The sequence below is a fragment of the Nelusetta ayraudi genome, unplaced genomic scaffold (genome assembly GCF_046127955.1).
Source record: "Nelusetta ayraudi isolate G7.1 ecotype Tasmania unplaced genomic scaffold, CSIRO-AGI_Nayr_v1 ptg000005l, whole genome shotgun sequence".
Classification (NCBI taxonomy): Eukaryota; Metazoa; Chordata; class Actinopteri; order Tetraodontiformes; family Monacanthidae; genus Nelusetta; species Nelusetta ayraudi.
This window is the reverse complement of record NW_027466055.1, coordinates 2,448,968-2,469,887: the sequence shown is the minus strand read 5'-3', so window position 1 is coordinate 2,469,887 and position 20,920 is coordinate 2,448,968. Positions and strand designations below refer to the sequence as shown.

The window sequence follows — 20,920 nt, the reverse complement described above, 5'->3', positions numbered from 1 at the left end:
TCAAATTTTAGAACCCACTGTCGCCCACCAGTCAAAAAGTTTGCCCACCCCTGGGCTGGTGCATTTATTTTCCCAGCATGACATTACAGCATTATGTCTGTGATGAGCAAACACATTTAAAAAAGTGAGTACACTTCAAATAGCAAAAGTGACGTTCAACTCATTTATTTATGGAAATTCATTTTTACATTGCATATTCACTTTAGAGGACATTGACAATACAGGATGTGTCATCTGAGAGGCTTCTGATATGTGTGGATCTGCTGGGCAGTGAGGGAAGGGCTCACTTTGCTGAGAGCCTGCACAAAGTATTTGTGTTTGATGGATGAAGCCTGCATGTTTTCCTCTTGCAGTGCCAACAGGGCAGCCTGAAAAGAAGAAGAAGAAGAAGAGATTTTACAAGTATGTGTTGTGTATAAAATGATTATGTCATCTGTACCGGCCACGATACCTCTTTGCACAGATTTTGCAGGTCTGCTCCAGAAAACAGCTCTGTTTTCTGGGCAAGCTCCTCTAGATGCACATCATTATCAATGGGCATTGACTTTGTACACAGCTTCAGGATGGAAAGGCGTGCCTACGTATATACCAGATGATAGCCAGTTAATAAATGAAATGAAATAAAATGAATGAATGAATGGAAATAAACGTGGGGAAAAGACAGCGTGGTTACTTTGGTTAACTTTTTCATATTGACCATTAATAACTTGCCTGCTGGTCAGGTGGTGGAATATAGATGACATGGTCAAACCTGCCGGGTCTGAGCAGGGCACTGTCCAAACAGTCCGGTCTGTTAGTGGCAGCTATAACCATCACATCTTTGTTGCAAACTTCCTCACAGTCCAACTGTCAAGCAAAGGGGGTAAAAAAAAAAAATAAAAAAAAAAGTCAAACAAATCGCTGCACACTGCTCAGCAGCTACTTCAAGCATGCAAATGAGGAAGATTCACAATACAAGAATTTCTAACCATCTCTTGAGTGTGGATTTCCTCCACTCCTTCAGTCTGCAGGATCTTCTCTGTACCCCTCCTCTCCACGGTCTTCAGGCCAACTCCATCCATCTCATTGAGAAGCACGGACAGGAGACGCGTCTGTGTGCAGTTGGCTGCCTGACCGGATGGCCGCGAGTCGACCAGAGAGTCGATCTCATCAAGGAACAGGATAGAAGGAGCGCAGGCACGGGCCTGGCGAAAGAGCTGCACACCCACACAGACAGTTAGGGGGAGGGTTTGCAAGTGGCCGATAATGAGAGGTGTCAATTATTATGAGCGTTTTTCTTTTATAACAGACACATGACTATTTTGAGATGTTACCTCTAGTGTTGTAGTCAAGACCGCACCAAGGGAAACCAAGACATTATCAAGACTAAAGAGCATTGAGATCGAGACTAGACCAAGATATTTTGGGTTCGAGACCAAGACCAGACCAAGACTTTACACATCAAAGAAAAATAACAACAAAACAGAAAAAGAAATTACGAGTATCTTTTTTTAAATTCAAGTTTGCTTCTAAATCAAACAGCAACATCTCTTTTCAGCAAGGTTCTTTTCCATTATTATCTGTCACTGCAGTGTTGGCTGAGTCTTGACCGGTTTTGATCTAAAATCCCGAGTCCATCCAGTCCGAGTCCGAGACCCTTAAAAAGTGGTCTCGAGACCAAGACCAATCTCAAGCACTACAACACTAGGTACCTCATTGAGTTATAAATGAGAGGTGCTTTACAGTCATTACCTGTGCTAAAACCTTCTCAGAGTCTCCCACATAGGGAGAATAGAGGTCTGCACCGCTGACGGACAGGAAGGCGCAGTGGGACGAGTTGGCTGCAGCCTTCACGAGCGTCGTCTTCGCACATCCCGGAGGCCCGTAGAGCAGCACGCCGCTGGGCCGGCACGCACCCAGACGGACGAACGCCTCGGGGTATCTCATCGGCCACTCAATGCTCTTTGACGTTCAAACAAAAAGGAAGGAAGCCGTAGGATCAACGTAGAAACGCAGGGGTCAGAAATACAGACGGTCTTGTTCAATTTACCTGTCGGAGTTTGACCTTGACCTCGTCCAGGCCTCCAATCTGCTCCCACGACACAGGAGAGAGTTCAGTTTTACCCACACTGCTCCGCAAGCAGGAGGGACCCACCAGCTTCAGGGCCTCCTGGAAATGTGTCGCTGTCACCGTCCGCTCCGCTGAACCCTGGAGATGACACGCAACAACAGTTGCCTTGTCAGCACAATTCATTGTACTCTGTATGTGCTTTTTTTTATTTAAAAAATATTGATGAAAAAGGTGTCCTTTAACATGAATGACTGCTAGGGTCTCAGGGGGTTGCTTGACTGCAAGAATGAATGGGTTCAGCTCAAAATAAGACCTTTCTGTGTGGAGTCTACATACTGCAACTGAGAACATGTGGCTTCCTCCCACAGAATAAACCACACAGAGCAGGTGAATTGGCATCTCTACTTTGCCCTTCTGTGTAAATAATTGTTTTTCAGCCTTGTGAAAAACAGGCAACTTAACCAGAGTGTGTCCTTGCTTCTCCTGAAGATAACTGGTAAAGGTTCTGCCTCGAACTCTTGAGCAGCAACTGAAAATGGACTGTCGATGTTTTCTGCGATTACCTTGGAGTTCTCTCGCAATGCATGCATTGCTGCCTCCCTGCACAGGGCACTGAGGTCTGCTCCTACATATCCTGTTGTTCTGTGGGCCAGCTCTGCCATATCTACACTAGGGCAAACAGGCATCTTTTCACAAAGGACAGACAGGATGGCTTTTCTCTGCTGCAAGGTGGGAGCTCCAATGATGACCTAAAGAAAAAGTGTAAACATGAGCTGTACAAGTATCTATTTTAATGTATTTTAATGTATTTTAATAATATTTGTACCTCTCTGTCAAATCTTCCAGGCCTGCGGAGAGCCGGGTCTAAGCTGTCTGGTCGGTTGGTGGCACCAACGATAAGGAAGCGATCCGACTGGTCCATCCCGTCCATCAATGTGAGAAGCTGAGCGACGAGTCGGTTCTCTGGCGCCGACGTGCCAGTTCTCCTCGGACACAGAGAATCCAGTTCGTCCAAGAAAAGCACACACGGGCCGTCCTCAGCTGTTGACCGTGCCCGCGCAAACACAGCACGAAGCTTCTCCTCACTCTCGCCAGGTCGAGATCCCACCACCTATAGTGACATGATCACGATCACAAATAATGACATCTCACCACAGTGATTGCACAGTGCACTGATCCAGACGACAGTCCCTTGTGAACTGCTGGGAGGAGATGCAACATTAAGGCTGATTAAACCTAGGCATGAAAATCATTTACATTTGAACCTAAATACCTGTGTGAATATACCGATACAATTAAAACAAATTTGCAATTACAGTGCTGTACCTCTGGTCCTCTCACCACCACCAGGCTGGCCCCAACCTCGCCCACCACTCTGCGGACCAGCTGCGTCTTGCCAACACCTGGAGGCCCCACCAGGAGCACACCCCTGGGACAGGACACACCCAGAGAGCTGAGGGTGCCTGAATAGAGAAGCGGCAGCTGCAGCATCTCCTTAAGGGTCGCACTCACCTGAGATGCCATTTTAAAAACAAGTATATTTTAGACAACTTCATTAATCAAACAACTAACATTAATACAAACACAGTAATCAACAATAGAGCTTTGGTAATAGAAAATATGTTGCTCTGACCTCCTCCAGACCTCCCAGTGGGGCAATGTCCTGGGCTTTCAGTGCACTGTTGTAGTGGCGAGTGGTCTGGATGCAAGCTATTTCTACACTAGTTTTTGAAGTGATGAATCCAGCAGTGGTAGAATCCATGTTGATGCTCTCAATCACAACGTACCTGATTTCTGAATCAAAGCCCTCCATATCTACTATGTACTTGTTGTGAACAAACAAGCCTTTCAGCATGTCTTTAACAAGCTCATGAACAAGGCGAGACGGCGTGTTTTTCCGGAACTCAGCGGTCTGGACGACCACAGTGATCCTCACAACTTTGATTTTGGGGCAGGGCAACGGCGTGAGATGCTCAGGATCCACGGTGAGAGGTAGTCGGGGTGGGTGAGAGATAAGACTCGGGGAGACGCACACCAGGTCCGTCTGCAGGAACCCTTGCGCCAGGTCAGACCGCGGCCAGGCGGTGCACAAGCAGCTGCCCCCGGGAAGAGACAGGAGCACAGGGGAGCCGAGACTCAGACCCAGGGCTGTCATCATCCCAGGGCCCATCCTGCACCTCTGGGAGCCCCGGTCGGACGGATCCGATGCAAGCAGCCTTAAAGACATCCTCGTTTGTAAACAGTCACCAGAGTCCCTCGAAGTAATGTACAATCAGCCAGTCAGCCAGGTAGACAACGTTATTCCGTGGAGGGTTTTTGTTGTTAATCAATATAGCGAGACACGTGTGAAACTAAGTTAGTCCCCTAGTTAAAGCAGCAACGTGTAACATGAAGCTAGGCTGCATGCTACAAGCTGTTAGCTATACCTCAAATATCGAAAATTCCCTTTTGCAAAATAAAATCGGTACATAAAGCTATATACCTGAACGCGGTGTGGTTTTCTAAGTATTTGTAAAGCCACCAGAGCGTCTAGTGTTTACAAAAATCCATGTGGCGTGAAAAAGTAAATGGCCAATCAAAATGTGTCCATGTGAAAGCAGTCGACGCAAATACGACAGAACCGTCAGCTTCCGGTTAAAAAACAAACAAAAAAAACACCAAATAAATCTGAAATAATGAATAATGATAATAATCTAAATCACTTGAGTTGTACTTAAATTGTTTATTCGGTAAATCCGTCTTCTGAGCGTTCTCTCTCTCTCTCTCTCTCTCTCTCTCTCTCTCTCTCTCTCTCTCTCTCTTTTTTTAAATAACTTGCACGTCCATGTGAAATTATTATGTTTAATATTTATTTTTTTCTTTACTTTAGTACTTTATATTAATACACGTTTGTTTCTATCTCAGAATTTGTATTCCCTATCTAAAACGTTTTCATAGTAACGAAATCGCTCGATATTTTACTACTTTGCGTCAACTTCAGTAATGTGGAGAAAGTTTTGGTCGTTCAACAATTAAAACTATTTGCGCAGCTAATTGGCGTTCGGACTCAACGTGCACCGAAAAGAAAATACTGAAAAGATAAACACTTGAACCAGTCTACACCGCCGTCACTGGGGTTCACAAGTTTGATCGATACTGTATGTGTGACTCTTCAACATAAATGTGTGACGTTTCACACTTCATAAACATTAAGAATCCACCGCCATAAACCTTACGCATACTCGGACAAAAATAAATTAGTAAACATTCTCGATAATGAAGCTCGTTAATCCTGCAGGTTAATTCGCAGGTAGTCTGTCTGAGTATTTAATCTGCGGACACCCGAAGTTTGATCTGCTTTAGGGGTGGTCATGGATTGGAGTCACATGGCGTCCTATTTATACATAAATAGTGCAGCAGTGATATCTCTCCACTGCGGAAGGACGCTCGTCCGGTTCGCCGAACAGACGAGTGGATTTTGGGTAGGACGTCTCACAGGTGACCCTGCAGCCGAGAGCGTGAAGTTTAAATCTGCTCGTTCTGGAATTCGGACAGGCAAGTCTTAGAAATGATTGCATTTCCAACCAATCGTTTACAAGTGTGAATGAATTCATATTGAGAGAAAGGAAATATGAAGGGCATTGGTTGTGGGTGATTTGTAAAGAAGTGAATGAAAAAAATGAAGAACGAGAAACGAATCTACATCAATAACTTTCACTGTTCTTACTATTTTTGGGAAGTGAGTAGTGTGTTTGATGATAGACCATTATTCATTTTAAACACACTATTAAAAAAAAAACACAACAACAAAATTAAACACTGATTATTTGAAAATCTGTGTGTGTCCTCAGTTCTGAAGGAGTCTCTTTTACCTCCAATCAGCTGAACACTGATTCCTCTGCAATGTTCGCTTCTGCTCCTGCTCACAACAAGCAGGCCACGCTTGGCACAGCTTCACTCTCAGCGCCGTCATAATTCTAGATCTCGCGAACAAGCCTGGAGAGTGTAATCAACCCTGGGCCTTGTCCGTGTGGTGTCCTGCAGAGCTGAAATGTCACTGCGGACTACAGGCCTTGCAGCTCACACGTGTTGAGGGTGTGACTGGGGAGGGGTGCTGAGAGCCTAAAATGTATTTTTTTTCTAATTTGATTTAGGATAAAGTAATAGTGTTTCTTTGTCACTCATCTCTACGTGTTATTTTTTTTTTTCCATTGAAGAGCTCAAGGAAGCTCAGCAGCCATGTCGACCCTCCTGCGATGCATCTGCAGCTCCTCGGACGTACTCTTTCAGCGAGGAGTCTGTCGGAAGATACCTGGACGAAGGAATTTTAGGACTTTTTCAGCATTATGGGATGAAAAGGCCTCCAAGGGTAGGAACTTCATAAGCCTATTTAAAACTTGCTCGTCTGTTTTCCATGTTTTCCCCTCCGGCCGTGGCCTACATACTGTCTTCGTTTTTAGATTCTTTTTGTGCCCTCAGTCGAGGACTAAGAGCACAACGAAAGCTTTTGGCTCAGAGGGTGGAAAACTTCACAGAATATGAACTGTTTGCACCAAGAGACGTTCCCAAAATAGAGGAAGCTGTAGTGGCCCGGGCTTCGGCTACGCTCACTGAGCTGCAATGCTAACGTGGGAGTATACGAGAGGTCAATTAAAGGTGACATGTAAAAGTTTAACCGCTGCCTGGCAGACACTCTGCCCATACATGTGTTCATGGAGTCCGAGTGGTTTGCAGAGCGCGCGTGCCCGAACGTTACTCGGATTCTGAACTGCTGCTTTCTTTTCATGTTTGAATTTTGAGAGTGTCTGTGTGTGTGTGTGTGAGAGAGAGCGCTGGGCCTCTGTGTGTATGTGTTGGCTCGGAGCCAATCACCTGCTAATAATGTCTCCATGGTGGCGGGGTCACCATGCCATGTATGGAGAGAAAGATGAAACCTGACACAGCTCTCCGTCATACAATCCGACAGGACATGAAGTTGTCCATTTCGTCACTTCAAAGAAAAATGTCCCTCTGTCTTTGAGAATTCCTGCTTTTGCTTGCATTAAAAATGAATGAGACACCTATGTTCTGTAAAGTTGCACCTGCAAATGCAGTCAATGGCTTTAATGCATGTGCGACTCAGGTGCTTGCTGCTGTCTGTCCTCAGGTGTGCTCTACAAGGACCTGGTGGTAGGTGTTCCTAAAGAGACAATGCAGAATGAGCGTCGTGTGGCGCTGTCACCTGCCGGCGTGGAGATGTTGGTCAAGCAGGGCTTTCAGGTGCAAGTTGAGAGTGGAGCCGGACAGGAATCCAAGTTCCCCGATCAGCAGTACAAGAATGCTGGAGCCACAATCACTGATGTCAAGGGAGCTTTCGGCTCAGATCTTGTCCTCAAGGTTCATACGCATTTGCTATTCTTCTGGAAAATGTGCTTTTTGAAAGTTAAGTTCATTTGAGTGACTGAAGCACGTCTTTCTCTGTGTCGTATGTCAAAGGTGCGAGCCCCTAGTTTAAGTGAGGCCGACCTCCTAAAGCCAAAATCCACCTTGGTGAGCTTCATCTATCCAGCGCAGAACTCCGAGCTGATGAAGAAGCTGTCAGAGATGCAAAGTAATGTGCTGGCCATGGACCAGGTGCCGAGAGTCACCATTGCACAGGGCTATGATGCCCTCAGCTCCATGGCCAACATTGCTGGGTAAAGAAAAATGAAAACAGCAGGGAGTTGAAGTGTATAACATTCTGTTTAATTCACCAGCAAAGTTAAATTGACATGTCGTTGGTTTAGTGAACGGGTCTGATATGTATTTGTGTTTTGATGTTTATAAATGTTTAGCTGCAATAAATTCATTTGTTTTTCATTTTTTAAGATACAAGGCCGTGGTTCTTGCTGCCAACCACTTTGGAAGGTTTTTCACCGGACAGATAACAGCTGCAGGAAAAGTGCCACCAGCGAAGGTACATTTTTCTCCTACATTTGAGTCCAACCTGAGGAATTGCAACTTCATGTTGTATTTCCTTGAAGCTTGGAGCTTGGAGCTACAGTCCTGTGTGTTACACAATCGTGACTGTGAGCGTTTGTTCTTCACAGGTTCTGGTCATCGGAGGCGGAGTGGCAGGCTTGGCAGCAGCAGGGGCAGCCAAGTCAATGGGGGCCATAGTCAGAGGGTTTGACACCAGGTGAGACTGGAGTGAGGTTTTACTGCAAGCTTGGTCCCACTGGTTCCCAATGGTCACTGTCCTGACCTGACTACATTGTGACCCTCAGGCCGGCAGCCCTCGAGCAGTTCAAGTCATTTGGGGCCGAGCCTTTAGAAGTGAATGTCAAAGAGTCAGGGGATGGAGTTGGCGGCTATGCCAAAGAGATGTCCAAGGAGTTCATTGAGGCTGAGATGGCCCTTTTTGCCAAGCAGTGTAAAGAGGTCGACATTGTTATCAGCACTGCCCTGATTCCAGGTGCGTCCATCTCTTTTGACTATCCTGTTGTTCTACAGACACACACGTTGGTATTTTACCATGTTAACGTAAAAACATGATCAGTTTTTATTATCGTTCTTTTGATTCAGTCACCTGAAATATTTCCTCACTGTTCTTTTTAAGCCTTAATTGCACCTAAACTTGGCTATGATGATAACAATCAATCAAATTAAAATGTAGCATTCATAAAAGCATTAACTTATGAATGTGCAAGATATGTTTGACATGCCATAGCTCAGATTATGTAGGGATGGAATATGGAAATATGAAAACTGCGAAACAAATGTAGAAATATGGAAATGTGAATATCAAGTAGCCCAACAATATGAATAGCAATATGTTTTGTGTTCCCAGACTTTGAAAACAAGAAAGAAATTACGACGTCAATAATGATGAAATGCATTATATCGTTTTTTTCTGCCCCCTAGTGGGTAAAACAGAACAGTGTCAAGCAATGCGAGGTCGATGAAGTCAAAGAAAATAATGCATTTTGCCTGTAATTGTCCTTCTCCTGTAAATCAGGTAAGAAGGCCCCCATCCTGATTAAGAAGGAGTTTGTGGAGTCGATGCGAGAAGGTTCTGTGGTGGTAGATCTGGCTGCAGAGGCAGGGGGCAACATTGAGACCACCAAGCCAGGAGAACTGTATGTTCACAAGGTGAGGTTATTAAAGCTAACCAGTGTGAGAACTATATGAAAGGTTCCATGTCATTTCCATTTTCAGTGCACCACAGCCGTACATAATTAATTATCCAAAAAGTCGCTGTAATTGACAAAATAGAGACAAAAACACAAGGCTTCTTGCCTGATATCATTGTCCTTTGTGACATCACAAAGGGCTGATTTGTAGAATCGTGTTTTAGCACACAGCTCCTGAAGTGCACGCAAAGGAAGTCAAAGATGTGCTTTTCTTATATCTGAGAAACATAGTTGGGAAAACATAGGTTCAATTAATTCTGCATAATATGGGACCTTTTGTTCATAACTTTTGAAATGTTTTCATATCCTTTGTGATACGCAGGGCGTGACGCACATTGGCTACGCAGATCTGCCGAGCCGCATGGCAACCCAGGCCAGCGCTCTGTACTCAAACAACGTACTGAAGCTGCTGAAGGCAATCAGCCCTGACAAGGAGTATTTTCACTACGAACCCAAAGACACTTTTGACTACGGGACGCTGGACCACGTCATCCGGGGGACTCTTGTCATGAAGGTGCCTTGTCTGTTCTTTTTTTCTTCTCATTTTGCCCTCTGTCAGTCCTCCTCCTCTCGCTCTACTGTCAGCCGTCATCAGTGCTGCCACCTTCACCCCTCTCCCAACTTGAGCTGTTCAATCCACTCGTGCTGTAATTTAGAGCCAAACGAGTGCGAGAAACGTTCCCAGCTGAGTAAACCTCTCATTGCGTTCCATCAAAAAGATAATTATTCTTTCAAAATATGCTTGTGTTGAGAATTCTTTGGCTTTGTCATATTGTTTAGGGGAGAGAAAGCACGCGAGCTCATCGGGATGCAGCCGTTTACCTCTTTATAAACCGACCATTGTGGAGACACTTTTAAAAAAATAATTCATCTCTCAGTCTCTCCATTAAGTGGTTCCTGATTGGGTTTGATTGAACATAACTGTGTGTGTGCGTGTCTGTGCAGGATGGCCAGAACATTTTCCCATCGCCCCTCCCCAAAACAGCGCCCCCTACTGCCCCAGTCAAACAGAAGTCGGTTGCAGAGCTGAAAGCGGAGAAAGCTGCCGAGGTTTCCCCCTTCAACCGCACCATGACGTCCGCTGGCGTCTACACAGCAGGTCAGAGGCAGCACATGCAGCGCTCCGTGTGGGAGGCACTTCCGTACGACCACTGGTGTCGTCTCTTGGATGGATGACGTGTTCTTGGTCCATCCACTCTGTGAGAAGGGCTCCAGCTTTTATTTCGAGATCCCGTGGTGCACTCATTTTCACATCTTTATATTTTTTCACCTCACACTCTCATGAAGCTGCTGTGTTTGACCAATTATTTAAAAGATTAAGTTTTCCAGAAAATGTCCTTACTTTATTTCTGTTTTATTATTGAAATTGAAATGTTATTATTCATAGTTAGAAATAAGATTGCTTAGGAGTTCAGCAGTATTAGTTTATTACCCATATTTTCCTGTTCCCTACCTCCCATTTTTGTGTCATTATTATTTTTATTATTAACATTTATTAGGTTGGACGAAGCAACCAAAAATATTGCTTTGGCCTGTTAATTTCTCTATTTTGAATGTCAGTTTTATGTGTTATTGTTATTATCATTATTGTTATTATTGTTGGAAAAAATGCGTTGACGATTAAGTCACCAGTTCTAAATGTCACCCCTAAATGAAGACTAATGATTTTTCTCTCATTCCTCTCACTTTGGTTCAGCCAGAGTTCAGTGCTGCCAGGTGTTGGCGAAACTCTTATTCATCATCCTTGTGTAACTTGTTAGAGAGTTGTGTTTTTTATTGCACTGAACTGTTCCAGCACTTTAATGGTGAAAAGATGACTGGAAAACCTTTTGCACATGAGAGCCTAATAAGGAAAGAAGCATTCAACCCCACCACCGTGTGTCTGCAGGTGTGTCCACTTGTCTGGCCCTCGGCATCATCTCTCCAAATGCAGCCTTCACGCAGATGGTCACCACCTTTGGCTTGGCGGGGATTGTGGGGTACCACACAGTGTGGGGTGTGACCCCTGCGCTGCATTCGCCCCTCATGTCCGTCACGAACGCCATCTCAGGTTAGCGCCTCATTGTTTTAGAACGGCAAATTGGGGACACACACCGTTTGTGACTTTGCTCCCTAAAACCTTTGAGTCTCCCTTCAGGTCTGACGGCGGTTGGAGGTCTGGCACTGATGGGCGGAGGTCTCACACCCTCTAGTCTTCCTCAGGGTCTCGCGCTCGCTGCTGCCTTTATTTCCTCCATCAACATTGCCGGTTCGTCTTCAAGCACTTCTAAACTGAAGAAAGATGCATTGAGTGCCGAGATGTATTGCCCGTGCGGTAAAATGAAACATGTCTTTTTTATTCAAGGTGGCTTCTTGATCACTCAAAGGATGCTGGACATGTTCAAGCGTCCAACTGACCCTCCCGAGTACAACTACCTGTATGTTCTGCCTGGGGCTGCATTCGTCGGGGGATACGGAGCCTCAGCGGCTGCAGGATACAGCATTGAGCAGGTGACGCAAAACAGATCCCATCATCCTTTTTGGATGCTTTATGATACAGTTGCTGTTATTATAACAATAGTTTTCTATTTTTTTTACCTCAGATGATGTACTTGGGCTCCGGCTTGTGCTGCGTGGGGGCGCTGGCGGGCCTCTCTGCGCAGGGCACCAGTCGTTTGGGAAACACCCTGGGCATGATGGGAGTGGCGGGGGGCATCGCTGCCACCCTGGGGGCCCTCAAGCCCTCCCCAGAGCTGCTGTCTCAGATGTCCCTGGCCATGGCCACTGGAGGAACCCTGGGTGAGCGGCGCTGCTCTTGTTAATGGCTCTTCCAATGTCGTCAAACAAACAAACATGAATTGATACAACAGCGCTGTGGCTCCATATCCATTCATCCATCGCAGCTCTGCCAAATAATGTTTTTGTCATTTTCTTTTGTCACCCAATGGGCAAGCATGGTTCCTGTTCCAGCGCCAGAGACCGCGCTGCCGTGACAGATTTCTTGTTTTCAGCACCCATTTAAAATGAATAATCCTCCGACATGGCTCCTTTTGAAGTCCAGCAGTTGTGCTTGCAGACGCCGAGGCCACCATGAAGCAGCTCCATGTTGACTTTGCATGCAACTCCACTGGTCTTTGAAGAGTGTGAACTCCCTGCTAATTCACAACAGGGCATCAATCACCCTGTCTGCGACGCAGAAATCAATGGCATCCATGATCATGCGTGAACGTTGAAGATGCTAATGGCAATTTAGGAATACGGGATGATGAATGTTGCAGTCAAAAGCACGCACGTGCACGAGGCACACAAGGCTTTGCTCTGTGTTCCATTAGTGCCCCCCCCCACCGCCGCTGTTCTCTAGAAAACACACTTAAATACCTCACTGAGGCCCTGTTAGGTCATCTTTGAAGCCCAGGCTTGTTTATTAGTAGTAATATTACTGAAAACAGGTGTTTGCCTTTTCAACATTTGCATCATATTAACATTTTTCTGTCCAAACATGGCCAACGTGCGTGAGAAGTGATGGTGTGATGAGCTATTACCAACTTTTCATTCCTCCGCTGGCCTGATCTCTCTCTCTCTCTCTCTCTCTCTCTCTCGCCCTCTCCCTCCCTCTTTCGCTCTCTAACTGTGCTTCAGGCCTCACCATTGCCAAGCGTATTGAGATCTCCGATTTGCCCCAGCTGGTTGCAGCCTTCCACAGCCTGGTGGGGCTGGCAGCGGTTCTCACCTGCGTCGCCGAGTACATGATTGAGTTTCCCCACCTGGACACCCACCCAGCCGCTGGAGTACTGAAGACTGTGGCCTACCTGGGCACCTACATTGGAGGGGTCACTTTCAGTGGCTCCCTGGTGGCCTATGGCAAGCTTCAAGGTTGGTCTAGATCAGCAGAATAGGCCAGAAAAGGCCAAAGCTCCTCTAGTAAATCCAGCCCTGCACTGTGGGTTTGTTTGCATGTCCCAGCGGTCATTAATGTCAAATTAAGTTGAACATGAGAAGCTTTAACGGTAATTGCTGTGCGGAATGCCGTCTTTTCTGTGAAGGGAAAAGATATATAAACAGCTAATTAGACATTCCATAGACAGCTCATACTTGTTTAGACGTTCTATCTTGTCAAATTGTTTCCATGTCTTTACAAGATGGTGGGAGTCATTACCGGCCTCTCTGAACGTGTCTGTGGCTCTAGGTGTCCTGAGTTCGGCTCCGCTTTTGCTGCCGGGCCGACATGCGCTCAACGCCGGTCTGATGGCGGCTTCGATGGGAGGCATCGTTCCCTTCATGCTCAGCTCCAGCTACAACACTGGCATGGGATGCCTGGTGGGAGTGTCTGGGCTTTCCACCATTATGGTGAGTGTCAGAGATGCAATCAGTTTAGAGCTGTCGTCGGTGTTAATAGTTTATAATTATACCAGTTTAATGGCAATACAGATCAATAAATGGGTTTGATAAAATGTCGGTGTAGGAATTTAAAGAAAAAAGCTTAAATGTTTGCACATGGTTGCATGACCTCTTCCAAGAAAAGGACCACAAGGAAAGAAAAACAAATCAAGAAAGAAATCTTTTTTTTTTTAAGATTAAAGTTGAAATTTCATGATCCATGTGGAAATTTTGAGAAAAAAGTCTAAATTTCTCTACGCACAAGCCTAGTGGAGGACTTCCGTTTTTTCCTACTTTAACCCTAAAATTTCAATTTAAATCTCGAAATGGAAACTTAAAAAAAAAAAAAAAAAAAAAATCTCCTTTTTGTGGCCCTAATCCTCTTTTGTATTTCTTGAGCAAGTTGTCGTTAACTCAAGAGGTGGCTATAATGTCTTACTCCTGCACATTTCCCCTCCTTCCAAACCTCCCCCCCCCCCTCACCTCAGGGTGTAACCCTGACAGCAGCCATCGGGGGCGCTGACATGCCTGTGGTCATCACGGTGTTGAACAGCTACTCTGGCTGGGCTCTCTGCGCTGAGGGCTTCCTGCTAGAAAACAACCTCTTGACAATTGTCGGTGCTCTGATTGGCTCCTCCGGTGCCATCCTCTCCTACATCATGTGTGTGGTGAGTAACACACAGACAAACGCACACTACCCATGAGTTTGCCAGCACGGCAGTGATGACCCCCTACTCTTGAAGGCCATGAACCGCTCCCTGCCCAATGTGATCCTGGGTGGGTACGGCACCTCCTCCACAGCCGGTGGGAAGCCCATGGAGATTGTCGGCACCCACACGGAGGTCAATGTGGACCAAACCATTGACATAATCAAAGAGGCCAACAACATCATCATCACACCGGGTACGATGGTTCACGGTCTTGTGCACTTAAGAGATTCATCGTCGCGCCCGAGTCACAATGACTGGATTTCAAGTCCAATGCAGTTCTTTTTTTATTCTACACATTCTTTGATCTATTGAAGGAAAAACATCATCATTTCATGTTTTTGTTTTTTAGCAAAGCACCTTGGTAGTCCTGCCCGTTTTTCCACTTTTTAAATTAATCTGTTGACCACAAGAGGGAGCAGTCTACCTACAAGTGGTCTGAGTCACGTGATGTGATGAAAACACGTTGGCATAAGATTAGCGCCACTGCATATTTTATTTTATTTTATTGATGACGGTTTTTTTTTTTTTTATCGCGAGTTATTACATGGGTTAAAAACACAAATTGTCTCACAACTCGGTGCAAGTTGAACAAACGGAGCTACTAACATAATCGCTGATGTTTCCTAATGGCTCCCACCCAATGCAAGGACAGCTGTGTGGTCCAACATCCTGGACTGATTAGTGAAACAGTGAAAAGTCTTAAGGGTTATTAAGTCCAGACTTGAGACTTCTCAACATGCTGTCAACATCATACATCAGTGAGGAAACAAAAAAAAAAAAAAAAAACTTCAGTGGCCTGGGGAATATGAAGAATCGTCTGAGTGGTGCTTGGAAATCAGGGTAGTGCTCGGCTCTACAAGGTACCTGACTACCAGGGTTAAGAAGAGGTTATGCAAACACTGGGGGAAAGGAGCTCTTTGCACGCAGAGATCCCAAATACGGCGCACACGTGCAAAAGGTTTCCTGGGGCAAGAGGGGGATACTCTCAACAAGGAGCCTCGATCATTTAGCACTGAGAGGCAATGAGGATTGAACTTGTTTATAGATGCGTTGCTCTCTTTTGGGTCAAAGCAATTAACGACTCTATAAAATACTACTTTCATATTTTATGCCAGTGGACAAACAAAATTTGATTGACAAAACTCCTGCAGTGAACTGTCTTTACTCATAAAAATTGTGTTTTATGCTCCTCCTGAGTTTTTTTTTTGTTTTTTTTTGTATTTAGGTTGGGGTCTGTGTGCAGCAAAAGCGCAGTATCCCATTGCAGACATGGTAAAAATGCTGAAGGAACAAGGAAAGGTTGTCAGGTAAAGCCGCAACTATTTCGGTATATGTTTGCAACCAAAAAGAAGAGTATTGAACACCACCGATTTGTGCCTGCGTGTCTTGCTTAGGTTTGGCATCCACCCGGTCGCTGGTCGTATGCCTGGTCAGCTGAACGTCCTCCTGGCTGAGGCCGGGGTTCCCTATGATGTGGTTCTGGAGATGGATGAGCTCAACGAAGATTTCCCCGGTAAACTCTTCGTCAGAGAGCCTCTCATTTCTGTTTATTGTGGCCGGCTGGTTGTCACGCTGGCAAGAAAGTGTCGTAACACCACTAACGTTGTGCAAAAACAGACTCCTAACCCCATTTAACACGTAAAAGCAGCAGCAACAGCAGCAGTTAGTGTTGTAGTCAAGACAAAGTACATGTGTTGAGACAAAGACGTGATCAAGACTAGAGAGGATCGAAATCGAGACAAGACCAAGACTTTCTATAGAAAAGGAAAATAACAAAACAGAACAAAATCATCGGTATCTTTTTTTAAATTCACACTAACTTGGAATAAGAGGGCAGGTTGTCACTCTGGTGTCACAAACAGCGTAAAATGGCCCTTTTAGACCAAGAACAATCTTGAGTACTACAACACTAGCAGCAGCAGCAGCAGCTCTGGGTCAGGTCTCTTCCTCTAAATGGGCCATGTTAGCAGCTCCACCAGCTTTGTTTTCTTAGAGACTCACACGGGCTCACAGTGCGTCACACATGGCTCTGCTTATGTCTGACGAAGAGAAGCGTGGCGTCCGGAGAGCCCAATAACAACATTCACAAAAATTGATTACTGTGCATTTTGCATGCGGTCGCTGTAATAATCTTGTTTTGCATCAACGTCTGGCCCACAGAGACGGACTTGACGCTCGTTATTGGAGCCAATGACACAGTCAATTCTGCAGCGCAGGAAGATCCTAACTCCATCATTGCTGGCATGCCTGTGCTGGAGGTGTGGAAGTCCAAACAGGTTGGTCAACTTTTTCTTAAAGAAGTAAATTGACCCTTTTTTTTTTTTTTACTTTATACTTTTTTTATTATTATAATTCCTGTGCTAATGAGCTGTATCCTGAATAAAAGCTATGGATCAATTTTACAGTAATTATATTTCCTGCCATGCACTGCAAGCTGACCCAACACTCAAATTCAACCCCTCCCTCCTCCCCCCAGGTGATTGTGATGAAGCGTACCTTGGGTGTGGGCTATGCCGCAGTGGACAACCCTATTTTCTACAAGCCCAACACATCCATGTTGCTGGGTGACGCCAAGAAGACGTGCGACAGCCTACAAGCCAAGATCAGAGAAACCTACTACTAGGGACCCCTCATTAGCTTCAGTAGCTAGACAGGCACACGTTATATTTCCAGTTTGTCATGTACTTAATGAAGAACTCCATTCTTGATTTGGTTGAAAAAAACAAAAACAATGATATTACATCAAATATGCTCTAAGATTCAAATTTTGAAAATAGGCATGGATGTGTTTGAATGTGTGAAGATTTGTAAATAAAAATATTTAAGGCTATTCGCGCTGAAAGTGAGCTTAATTGGTGGTATGTTTAAATAATGATGTGCTAATGGGTCATGAAAAACTAGAAGCGGGATTCTAAGAACTGGGAAACGATGCCATACACGCAACATTAAATTCACTGGTTTATGGAAAACTTCTAGGAACGCTATTAAAATGTTCCCACTGCCAAAGATTCTCCTTTTACACACTAACAGTGGGTATCTGGAAAGCATATTTAAAATTTACAGACCAGTTTTAAATGCTGCCCAGACCTGTGACAAATCTAATTGAACACATTTATAGAGGCATGATTGATGACTTAGTTGATTACCTATTATTTCCTTGGCAAAAGACACGTTTTGAGACCAGTTTAAAACAAGGGAATATGAGTTTATTAGACCCTTCTAATGAGATGACTCAATGTATCATCACAGGCAGGGCCATCGTGGGTTACAATAAACTTGTTTCATTTTTTGGGTCTCAGCACTTTCCTGCAGACGTTTTGGCCTTAGTGACGACTGAGTGCAGGTAAGAGTAGAAGAAGAGGAGGTTGTCGTATTCCCCACTGTACTCTTGAGCAAGGCAATGCTCATGGAAGTCCTTGAGGAAATAATAAATAGCCTCAATAGTCGCGAGGTAGGTGTCTGGTTTTCCCTTTTGATGGCGCCAGAAACATGTTTTCCTCATCTTCAGCTCCACTTGCAGCAAATCTAGGTAGGAGCACAGGTACATGGTGAGGAGAGCATGTGGGAATGCAGTGACATCACACTAACCAGCACGCACAGAGGGGAGGAGTTCATTTGCCAGCGATGATCACTTGCAGTCAAAACTCTTTGAAGTGCTGCACAAACAAAACCATTCCCAATTACCTTGCAGTCTCTCGTCTGTGCTGATCTTGTTGGTCTGGTTCCATGTGCTGTCGATGAAGACCACCCTGTGTAAGGGGAACGCCCTTGACTCTGAACCTTTTGCTTGATTTGAGGCCCCCGACTTTGACTCCTCTGCAGTGTCAGCGGCTCCTCCCGCATCGTCACATTTTAGCCTTTTCACTCTGGGTTCATAACAAGCGTGATGTGGCTGTCTGACAGTTTGCTCAGACAATCGCTGCATCATGTCTTGAACTGACACGGCTCCTGGACCAGGGAACACCAGGACCACCTCAAGACAACAGGGACAACATAGACAGAAGAAGAACTTCAGCATACAGAGAGAGAGCAGTGAAAAATGTTTTCACTGCATTTTACATTTTATTTTCAACACTGGTAATTTATATACGAGAAATTAAAGGCAATTTTGCATTATTGACGGAAAGTAATTCAAAGTATTTGAAACTCTTGTCATTGTTTTTATGGGGCTGTGTCGTATCACACGTCCTCTTACTGCATTTTCTAGTGGTGAGAAATTGTGTTGACCCTTTTGCATAAAATAAATAAGAGGTGGAAAACTGACCAGCATTTTACAATCTGGAGGAACATAAGTAAGTTAAACAATTATAACATTAATATTAATTTAATGGCAAGAGTAAAATAAAGGATTGGAATTATTTAGGAGAAAAACTCACCTTGTCTTTCTCATAGTCAGGTATGCAGGGGTATGTGTATATTGTGACATCACTGGATGCAAGGATTTTGGCATGGATTGCGGTGCTTTTTCCATCCGTCTCATTGGGATGCTTGATGATGTCAATCTTCACAGGAAGCTTAACAAAAAGAAACAATCCAGCGCGTCAGCCCTCGAAGACCAACGTTTCAATAACATCTATTTAAGTGCTGAGAGGACGGTTTCTAGAACAACGGAATTGTATAACAGCAAGGGTCTCTATCAGTGAACCCTTACACAAGTTCTAAACTCTTACAGACCTTGACTGAGGGGATTTCTTTAGGGGTGACACCCACTAACAAGCAGCATGTGTAGCAGAAAAACATCCTTGATCCTCCACACTTCAAACATTTCAGCCTGCCTCTCTTCTGTGCCTCCTCCAGCACGGTGTGAGAAGCCAGTGTCAGACCTTGGAGAGGTTCCTTGCCTCCTCTGTGGTGGTCTGGGGAATCCCTGCGAACTGTTGTTTTGTCACAGCAGTCAGGATGAGGCAGCTGATCCTGGAGCAGGCCACTCATGGTGACTCTGTTGGATGGCGGACAAGTGCTCTCCGTACGCAGGGACTTCATTTGCATATGAATAAAAACCAACGCACACACGTTAGGAGGAATAAAGTAGCTTAACATTCATTACGCTGCAATGTGATGACTTGTGAATGATTTGTGTATAACAGTCGTGTATTCCATGACTTATCCCTAATGAAACGACTGGTGCTAAAAGTGTTCAGTGTAAACCTTTGACATTATTGTTGGTCTCGCTGTAAATCACGATTATACGCCATATGAAGCATTTTGTCAGACTCTTGAATGAATCTGTTGATGTGCTCAGAAAACCAACAAGCGACAGCAATTCAGAACAGTGTGAAAGTCCATGAGGGCATCACTTCCAAGATATGCTGGATCGAGTGTAAAATCAATAGCGGGTAGTCGAACAGTGCAAATGATACAAGCGTTCATAGCCTTCTCATTTACGTCACACGAAATAATAAATGAGAATACACAGAGATGCCTAGCATAGCGTAGTGTATGTGTGCAAAGGGGATACATATACAGAGGCGTCCCAGTAATGCAATTCACTTACTGACTGAAGCACTAGCTGTCCCAAATCGCGTGTTGCCGTTTTGCCCAAACAGGAAGTGACGAACACTTACTTCCCGCCCCCCGCCTCCCGACACGAGGCATAGAGGATGAATGAATGATCGATCTGATCTAATGTTATACGTTATAACGCCACTTCTGCTATTTCACAATATTTTGAATTGGAAAAGGTGGCCGATGAGTTCACCGAAATCCGTAACTTGTTCGTTAAAAAAAAAAAAAAAGTCTAGAAATGCGAGACCAGAGCAGCAGTTCTGAATCTTCAGACTCCGGGGGTTCAGACACCCAGGACAAATTCAACTGATCCAAAACAAGGACGTACACGCTTAACAGGCAGGATGCACAAGGACCAAGTCAGGGTAAGCGGACACGGATTCACCAAGCCAGGTGAAACCTATCCTGGATCAGTCCCCGGCTTCCTTCCACAGACCAGTGCAATCAAGCTCAGACTCATCGATTAACCATGGGAAACAAGAGCAGCATCGTTTTCCACGTTCGAGGCCGAAATCTTGATGGAGGCTTACGAGCAGATAAAGGAGCGACTAAAGGAGAAAGGCAACAGCGCCACAGTCATAAAGCAAAGAGAGAAAGTATGGCAGAGAATTACTGAGTAAGTGCATAAATTACACGTTCGATGTTTCACCGGAACCACCACTATCCAAATGGTTAATTAACTCTCCGTAAATGTAGTCGTAGTCTAATTATGAAAGAGGTAAAATTGTAGGTGACACCGACTGCAGATGTGAGTGAAGTTGTATTAATGTAATTCCATCAGGCTTGAAAACTCTTTGACTTCATTCAATCAAACTAAACCATCTAACTGCTTTATTTATGTACAGTATGTGTGCCATTAAGCACGACTTACATTTGTAAAACTTGCACAACACCATTCATTTGATTATCTTTTAATGTAATTCTCTGCTGCACATCCATCCATGGGTTCTATGAACTGCACAAATGAAGAAGTCAAGTGCCATGTATGGCTGAAAGAGGACGGAGACAGAAAAACTTGAGGTTCATTGAGAAAAAAACCTGGCACAGACCAGGTTAGTTTCATGGAGTCTGTTGGTATGGTAACTGACCGAGAACTTAAATTACTCGAAGTGAAGTTACTTATTAAGTTACCCCTCTGTCCCTGGTTTGAGTTCCCTCCCTTTCTGAAA

At 44.8% G+C, this 20,920-nt stretch overlaps 3 protein-coding genes across 5 annotated transcripts; 1 reads left to right on the top strand and 2 right to left on the bottom strand.

Moving 5' to 3' along the window:
• Positions 1 to 149: 149 nt before the first annotated feature.
• afg2b (AAA ATPase AFG2B) lies at positions 150 to 4,674 on the bottom strand. Its single transcript, XM_076048771.1, has 10 exons — positions 3,684 to 4,674; positions 3,377 to 3,562; positions 2,877 to 3,161; positions 2,614 to 2,799; positions 2,030 to 2,188; positions 1,732 to 1,941; positions 969 to 1,196; positions 712 to 846; positions 452 to 577; positions 150 to 368 (listed from the first exon to the last, which is right to left on the bottom strand). Exons 1-10 carry the CDS (start codon positions 4,275 to 4,277, stop codon positions 231 to 233), a joined length of 2,247 nt encoding a protein of 748 aa, XP_075904886.1. The 5' UTR covers positions 4,278 to 4,674; the 3' UTR covers positions 150 to 230.
• Positions 4,675 to 5,161: 487 nt separating this feature from the next.
• On the top strand, positions 5,162 to 17,076 carry nnt2 (nicotinamide nucleotide transhydrogenase 2). Of its 2 annotated transcripts, none has more exons than XM_076048749.1 (22): positions 5,162 to 5,584; positions 6,247 to 6,398; positions 7,176 to 7,405; positions 7,505 to 7,704; positions 7,877 to 7,964; positions 8,098 to 8,186; positions 8,275 to 8,462; positions 9,006 to 9,139; positions 9,503 to 9,694; positions 10,126 to 10,279; positions 11,069 to 11,230; positions 11,318 to 11,428; positions 11,525 to 11,670; positions 11,763 to 11,958; positions 12,799 to 13,032; positions 13,346 to 13,506; positions 14,025 to 14,204; positions 14,280 to 14,439; positions 15,472 to 15,553; positions 15,641 to 15,759; positions 16,407 to 16,522; positions 16,723 to 17,076. In XM_076048749.1, exons 2-22 carry the CDS (start codon positions 6,269 to 6,271, stop codon positions 16,867 to 16,869), a joined length of 3,219 nt encoding a protein of 1,072 aa, XP_075904864.1. In that variant the 5' UTR covers positions 5,162 to 5,584; positions 6,247 to 6,268; the 3' UTR covers positions 16,870 to 17,076. The 2 variants fall into 2 exon arrangements, with proteins under 2 accessions (XP_075904864.1, XP_075904872.1); XM_076048757.1 differs by lacking the exon at positions 5,162 to 5,584 and adding an exon at positions 6,058 to 6,158.
• Positions 17,077 to 17,430: 354 nt separating this feature from the next.
• On the bottom strand, positions 17,431 to 20,198 carry dtwd1 (DTW motif tRNA-uridine aminocarboxypropyltransferase 1). Of its 2 annotated transcripts, none has more exons than XM_076048790.1 (5): positions 20,080 to 20,198; positions 18,921 to 19,223; positions 18,623 to 18,760; positions 17,931 to 18,219; positions 17,431 to 17,771 (listed from the first exon to the last, which is right to left on the bottom strand). In XM_076048790.1, the coding sequence occupies exons 2-5, from the start codon at positions 19,176 to 19,178 to the stop codon at positions 17,542 to 17,544; spliced, it is 915 nt and encodes a 304-aa protein (XP_075904905.1). In that variant the 5' UTR covers positions 19,179 to 19,223; positions 20,080 to 20,198; the 3' UTR covers positions 17,431 to 17,541. The 2 variants fall into 2 exon arrangements, with proteins under 2 accessions (XP_075904905.1, XP_075904898.1); XM_076048783.1 differs by lacking the exon at positions 20,080 to 20,198 and adding an exon at positions 19,741 to 20,052.
• Between the last annotated feature and the right edge of the window lie 722 nt (positions 20,199 to 20,920).